The sequence below is a fragment of the Eurypyga helias genome, unplaced genomic scaffold (genome assembly GCF_000690775.1).
Source record: "Eurypyga helias isolate BGI_N326 unplaced genomic scaffold, ASM69077v1 scaffold3152, whole genome shotgun sequence".
Lineage (NCBI taxonomy): Eukaryota > Metazoa > Chordata > Aves > Eurypygiformes > Eurypygidae > Eurypyga > Eurypyga helias.
This window is the reverse complement of record NW_010235108.1, coordinates 59,665-67,332: the sequence shown is the minus strand read 5'-3', so window position 1 is coordinate 67,332 and position 7,668 is coordinate 59,665. Positions and strand designations below refer to the sequence as shown.

The 7,668-nt window shown below is 42.7% G+C and overlaps 1 protein-coding gene across 1 annotated transcript; it reads left to right on the top strand.

Moving 5' to 3' along the window:
- The first annotated feature begins 341 nt into the window (after positions 1 to 341).
- Positions 342 to 2,975, top strand: SDR42E1 (short chain dehydrogenase/reductase family 42E, member 1). The gene is made up of 2 exons (XM_010146626.1): positions 342 to 440; positions 1,791 to 2,975. The coding sequence occupies exons 1-2, from the start codon at positions 343 to 345 to the stop codon at positions 2,896 to 2,898; spliced, it is 1,206 nt and encodes a 401-aa protein (XP_010144928.1). The 5' UTR covers position 342; the 3' UTR covers positions 2,899 to 2,975.
- Positions 2,976 to 7,668: the final 4,693 nt, after the last annotated feature.

The window sequence follows — 7,668 nt, the reverse complement described above, 5'->3', positions numbered from 1 at the left end:
CCCCGCGCCCGGCGGGTCGTTCCTGAGAGGGCCCCGGCCGTGCGGGGGGAGCCGATCGGCCCGTACCCCTCCCAACAGCCGCGCAGGCCGCGGGAGGAAGCGGAAGGCTGGGCCCCCTCCCCATAACGCGGCAGACTCCCTGCCCCACACCAGCCGCCTTCTCTCCCGGCGGGACTCCTCGCGTGAGCAGTACCGGGGCAGAGGGTGTTTCTGCCCGGCCGAGCCCGCGGCGACACGAAGGGCTTCAGTTAAAACATGGAATAGATGGGCGAAGAGCTGAATGCGTAGTGACATCAAAACTCCGATTCTAATGTGGATATTTACGGTGTGTCTTACAGGTCAATGTCCTTCAACAGCGCCAAAGGAAGGAGGATGGGAGCAGGAAATCCTGCCAAGGAAACAGTCCTCATTACTGGAGGAGGTGGCTATTTTGGCTTCCGGTCAGTGCAATAAGTAGTTAATACATACACCAATGAATGCAAGTTTGCTGCTGGTGAGGAAACAAAATCCACGTATTGCAGGGAAAGCTGTGGGCCTGAGATGCCAGATCCTTTTCATCCCCTTCGAGTCCTCGTGGACCTTGGTTTTAAACGAACACGTTACTCTGTTTCTACATATTTTTAGTAAATATCTTGTTCTGTTTCCAAATACCAACGGACTGGCAGACATTTACCTGCCTGGTCACCTTTGTAATGGGGATGCAGATCATGGTCTTTCGGCCTACACTGCAGAGTGAGCCCACGGATCTTTGTTTTGACAGCAGGCCATGGCCTGCAAATCCTTACACACTCACTTCCCTAGGTATATAGATTAAACACTCCAGCTGCTCTCTACCCGCAAGAACATATTTATTTTTATGGACAGTCACTTTTAGGATTAGAGTTGTTAACAAGGTACCTGTTTCCATGAAATCCATTTCCCCTTACTGTAAATGGCTGCGCAGGCCATGTAAAGAAAAAATCCTATTTTGAGGCATAGACTATTCTCTGGAGAACCTTTAGAGTCAGAACAGCCTACATGGGTGAGCGAGATTACAGTCAGGGCCAGAAAGCGTATTTCAGTTGGGGTGGGAATCTCAGCAGATACCTATCTGACTTCTACTTGGCTTTTTGCTCCACTGTCTCTCCCTATAAGCACGACTGAAATACAGCAATTTTAGGAAAGGGGAGAGGAATACCAGATTTACACAGATTTATACCTGTGACTTGGAGTAAAACATAGACATGTGGCAAAGTACTCACAGCAGGTTAGGAGCATCTTGCTCCTTCCCCTTCTCCATAAATTTTAAGCACAACAGCAAAGACCAACCTATTGTTCTGACAGAACTGGGATGGCACAAAAGCTATAAGATAAAAACAGTAAGTTTTGGGTTGTGGGTTTTTTTTAATATTTGGCTGCAGGTTTACAGATGAAAGGTTTGCTGATACTGATCTGTGGGGGACAGAAGCAGAGTAATAGCTGGATTCTTCCAAAAGGCTGCTGAAAGCACTTCAGTTATTTCTGTCCTGAATTTTCTCTTACAGAAGTTCTGCCTCTTTTTTCCTTTATTTCCCTCCCCACCCACCCCCCCAAAGTATTGATGGAGTGTGAGAGTTTGTTCAGTACCTGAAGTATTACAGCTGAATCTTCCCTGCCGTAGATGGCTGAATAGTTAAAAGACTCTCATCAGAAAAAACGAAAGGGAAAAAGATCAGTACTAAAACAGTTAATAGTCGTCTCTTACCTCCAGGTGAAATGTTTCATGCTTCATTGTCTACATATACTAACATACGGCTTCCATCACGTTCTAGTTTAGGCTGTGCCATACACCAAAAGGGAGTTGACGTGATCCTCTTTGATGTCGTGAAGCCACTTCAAACCGTGCCAGAGGGAATAAAGTTCATGCAAGGGGATGTCTGCTGCCTGTCTGAAGTGGAAGAGGCTCTTAGAGATGTAATCGGCGTATTCCATATCGCTTCTTATGGAATGTCTGGCAGGGAGCAGCTGAACCGAAAACTTATAGAAGACGTTAATGTGAAAGGAACGGAAAATGTCATCCAAGCCTGCAAGAGCACAGGGGTGTCGAGTCTGGTTTATACGAGTACGTATAACGTGGTATTTGGAGGCCAGATCATAGAAAACGGGGACGAATCTCTGCCTTATCTACCTCTTCACCTTCATCCCGATCACTACTCCCGCACCAAGTCTGTAGCTGAAATGAAGGTGCTGGAGGCAAACGGTGCGGAGCTTGGGAACGGGAAAGGCGTATTAAGGACCTGTGCTCTCCGACCAGCAGGCATCTACGGGCCTGGAGAACAGAGACATCTTCCAAGAATAGTCAGCTACATTGAAAGGGGACTGTTTAAATTTGTGTATGGGGATCCTCTAAGTTTAGTAGAATTTGTACATGTTGACAATCTAGTGCAGGCTCATATCCTTGCCTCCGAGGCCCTCAAAGCCAACAAGAAGCACATAGCTGCAGGCCAAGCCTACTTTATTTCAGATGGCAGGCCTGTAAATAACTTTGAATTTTTCCGACCCTTAGTGGAAGGTTTGGGTTACAAGTTCCCAACCCGTCGTCTTCCTCTCTCCCTTGTCTATTTTTTTGCTTTCCTTACGGAAGCAGCCCATTTTCTTGTAGGTCGCGTTTATAACTTTCAGCCTCTCCTCACTCGCACAGAGGTTTACAAAACTGGCGTCACGCATTATTTTAGCGTGGAGAAGGCCAGAAAGGAGCTGGGGTATGAGCCTCAGCAGTACAGCCTGAATGAAGTGGTTGAGTGGTTTAGAGCTCAGGGGCGTGGCGCAAAGCCGAGCGGGTATACCGCTGTGCGGCTCGTTAGGGACGGAGGATTGCTTTTGCTGCTCATTGCTGTCATGGTCTCATGGTTTCCATCTGCAGTCACACTGTCACTCTGAACGATGAAACGCTGAGTACAGAGGACAGAATTTAGCTATGTTATCTGAGCACTCTTGGTTTTGACAGGCAGGTAATAATAAAATAGAAAACCAAGAAAAGACATATTTGTGTCATTCAGGTAAATAAGTTTTATACCCAAGGAACAGAACTGCTGGGTAAAAAGGTGTCATATTTACATGTGTTTCCTCTTGACAATTAAGTTGATCAGATCACTAACAAGATGAAGCTCAGTATTACTGCAAAAACGTATTTTCAGGTACAGCAGCACACTACAGCAAATGGGACAAATGTCCTTGGACTGACCCTTCTTCCTCCCTGATGGGATTATACCCTTGGTCACTGCCCTTTATTCCTGAAGAGTTTGTGCAATGTGATCCAGGGGAGAATAAACTTATTCTTTGATCGCATTGCAAAACCCAATTCTGCTTTCCAGCTCAGATGTATATATGCCTAACCAAGAGGAACTGATAAGACGCCCTTTTTTAAAAATGAATACGTTCCGGGATGCTTTTCTGAGTTAACTGTGTGGTATCTAGTAACGTTTCTGGAAAATGCGCAATGGTTAATCTGAGTGACGGGAAAGTGCTTGAAGCAGCACAGATCTGTGGATTTTTCTACCAGTAAAATATGCCTGTTTAAAATGAATGAGCTAGCTGAAGTGCATTCATAAATAAGACCTATGATTTTTCCCCGCATTATTGAATGGTTAAACAAATAATCCATCAAAGACACTCGGGAAGTGATTACATTCATGTTCCACTGTTTATAAAACATTTTTAGCCTTTAGTAGTATTTCTTTAACACCTGACACCATTTGAATGGAACTTCACCTTTGAAGTAGGACGATAAACACTTGATCCAATGAAACTCGTCATTTCGTGGAGTTTTAAGAACAGAAAATAAGACCTAGTGAAGTACAAGTCACTGCGGTCTCTAGCAACTCCCTCGTCTCTGCCAGTTTGATATGGGAAGAGAGACTGAGAAACCCCACATCAGTATTTTAAATCACAGGGTTGTTTTCCCTTAACCAATCAGCACTGGTTTCAGTGCTTGATGAAAGGACAGTCCTTCAAGAGGCTCACACTCCTCTTTAGACTTCAGTCTTTCCATTTCAGTAGCTGAAACCACACTGAACTTCAGCTCAGTTTGTGCAAGTTCCAGTTACCTCGGTTCTGTTAAACTCCACTTCGATTTAAATGGGGAAGAGGAAGAGACACACAGTAGTTCCACTGCATTGTTAAAGGATTCCCAGAAAATAAAAATGCCTAAATAGAGAAACCAAGCTGAAAGTCCACTGCCAGTGGGTTTAGAAGATGGAGTTTTCTGCAGTTAGTGGTGACTGAAGACAGTGTTATTTTTTTGCAAGTCAAGTTCTTTTCCTGAGAAGTTTACCTTAAAAAAAAGTCACTATTGATAACTACATGTTTTGTTTTGCTTGAAATCTGACTTTCATCCTCCTCCATCCCTCTACCAGAGTGTACACCATGAAAGAAACTAAATTTAATGCTTAGCTCGAGGGAGAGCTCAAGAGAGAGCTCAGGTTTTTTTTCTCCTCTAACAGCAAATAAGTTGAGGGGGCCTGGGGCAGCCGTGGTTGTGTAGCAGGAGTCTGTGAAGAGCTTATGTGCCTCCAACAGAGTGCTGATGGCAGAAGGGCCACTTTCCAGAGGTCATTAATATACACCATCACAATCTGCAGAAAGGAGAAACCTTCTTTTTAATAAAACAGAAAAAAGATGGTCCTGACCTCCTGAAAGCATCCGACTGCTGTTCCCTTTCCAATGGGCCCTGTTTTTTCACATGAAAAGCACTTGGTTATTTTCCCCTTTAAGTTCTCTGGTTTTGACACAATGTTATCAGAAATAAAGATTAAGAAATTCTCGTGTCAGCAGAAGCAACAGGCGAAACCAAGATATACAAGCAATTGCACAAGCCTGTTGCACAGAACTGTAGTAGCCGTACTTCATCCCAAGTCTTGTAAAAAGATCTTTTTAAGATATGGAATGTAACTCCTGCACCCCAGAGGAGTTTCTTCTGCTATTTGTGATATTTTTGTTAGCCAAGCTCAGCTACTGCCATTCAGAATTATCTCAATGGCGGGAGCGGTGGAGAAAAGAAAAAAATCTAAATTAGGCTCATGAAGCCTAAACCCACACTGTTAATGCTGGCTGAGGTTAAAGCCCTGGACAGCTTTGTAGGTACAACAAAAGAGGAAACTCCTGAAATGACAAAAAAAAACCCAAACCCACAAATACCAAAACTCCTGCAGAAGCCGAGCTCAATACATTGACCTTTCCATTTATCTGGAGTCAAGGACAGAACTTTTCCCTGATAACAGAACATGGTCTTGTCCCAGTGACTTCGGCTCGAGCACAGGTACTATGTCAGGTACTTGGCAGGAGATCTGGGCAGCCCCAGGCCCCATCAACGCTGTACCGGCATATCCGATAGCTCCCTGTCGTTCAGCCCCAAAGAAGCCAAGTCCTGACTACAGAAGAGGTGAAAGATAATTTTCCTCTTTCCAGAATGAAACCAGGAAATCCATGGCTTAAGGAGATACTTCAAAATTGCTTGAAAAGTTCATACATATAAAGCCAGTTAGGGCTGCTCTATTTTAACTATTTTACAATGAGAATTCTCTCCCCCTCTTCCTGTTTTTTCTTTGTTATTACTACTCTTGCATGAATAGCTGAGTAAATCAAGGTAATTATTTCAAGCGTTGTGTCCGTTTCCAAATCTTTATCTATTACTTGTTTTCCTGAAAGTGAATTACCAGCAATGCATCTAAAAAACTGAAAAAGCAGAACTGAAAATATAGCACAGCTTCAGTCTTTCCTAGTCCTCAGAGTGATTTAACAATTGATAGGTGCCTGACTATCAAGAATGATGCTGATGCTTTAAGTGAATAGTTTAAGTATCTTTGGTGGGCTGCTTAACCTCACATACACAGCGTGTCAAGGCAAAACTCTGACAGACATACACAGACAACTTGTATTTCTAATGTATATTTAAATAGACTTATTTTAGAAGTTTAAATGTCAACTATCCTCAAAGTAGACCAGTTTTACAACGCTTCTCCTAAGAGACCCAACCAAAATTGTCCTTAATTTTTATTTAGTACTGATTTCCACATACTTTCAACAATATAATGGCATATTTAATAATTTATGATGTGGTTTTCTGAGAAAAAAGTGTTCTCAACACTGAAAATTTACACATATTATGTGGGGATTAAGTTGCCATTCAGGAGTACACAAGTGTTAAGTGAACTACTTTATTTCAGTCAGGCTCACGATTCCCTGTTTTGAGTAGCAGCTAAGAAGGTAGAGCAATGAATGAAACTGCACTTTGAATGCTTTTAAAGCTAGTAGCTGTGCATGATTATAAATGCTGTTATGGATCAGAAGATAAATTCGGCTCCCAACTGATTCTGAAGGTTAATTTTCATTATCTTTACCTGCTATTTCTAATGACATAAATGGAATTTCAGTCTGGAACAGTCTAGTTGGCCTGCACATGACTTGAGCAGAATTCCACCGCTGTACCTCACCCTCCAGGCCACATTCAGATTGTGTACAACTAGTTGGGAGAGCTCAGAGATAATGCTGGTGCATTGCTAATGCCATCTCATCATCTAGAGGGTTAGTTTGAGAGCTGCAAAACTCAAAAATGTTTGCAACAGAGAAACATATAGATGCACTGGGGTGGAAAACGGTGGGAATACAGGCAACACAACTCCTGAATGAAGGAATTTTTTGGACTTCAGAACTCATGCATACCAATACTCACCAATTCAAAGGTGAAAATGGTCCTTTGGCTCATCCAATCACCTCCTAGAAGACTCTGGCTGCAGATACCTCAAACTGATTCCTCTTCAATATGCATATATAATTTTTATCTAAAGACTGAGAAAAATTTTGTTCCCAAGCCTCCCAACAATGAAAAAAATCACAACATAAACCAGCGTGCATTCACACAGCAGCACTTCTGCCCCTGCAGCCTTATGGGCAGGAAGTGTGCTGATACACTATTACGGTGAACATCAGGATTACTGTTCTTCCAAATTACAACAAACTTAATCTTTGCCTAGTTCAGACTTCATTGTTTTGAGATGATTCAAATCTGAAGCTCACTAGTGCTGAAGTTTGTATCTACTTTTCACTGAAAAAGGTCAGATAGGAGTTGCAAGTTAAGCATGATCTTTGATCTTTTCCTTCTGCCCTGCTTGTTTGCAGCCAGAGGAGGTGCAACAATAACCATGCCTATGGAAACAATCCGTAAGTCACCTCATCTCAAAAACACGGCAGTGCCCTTCCTCCAACCTCCAGCAGAACGCACCGTAACCCACCCGCAGACCGCTTGTCAGGAAGAACTCACTCATACTGCCTCAAACAACTGGCAAAATTCATGACATTCAATGCGCCATGCTTAAACAAAGAAGCATCTGGATCATTCACATCACTGCTGAGTTATCAAAAATTATTTATTAAAAATAAGTTATTTGAAGGATTTAAAACAGTTTTCTGTAAGAATATCACAATTTAACAGATATTGTTAACTTCAAGAAAATTTAGACATGTTTTTCCTCCTAGATTATAAAATCAGCACACACGTTCAAACCTACTTTCATATTAAAACCGGTTGCAAAAGTGAAGATGTTGCTACAGCGTCTGCGCTGACAAAGTACTGAGAGGTGAAGTTTTGGGTTAAGCACAGAATGCAGAAACAAGAACAGTTAGTAGATAGCCTTGCCCACCACCTGCAAGTCA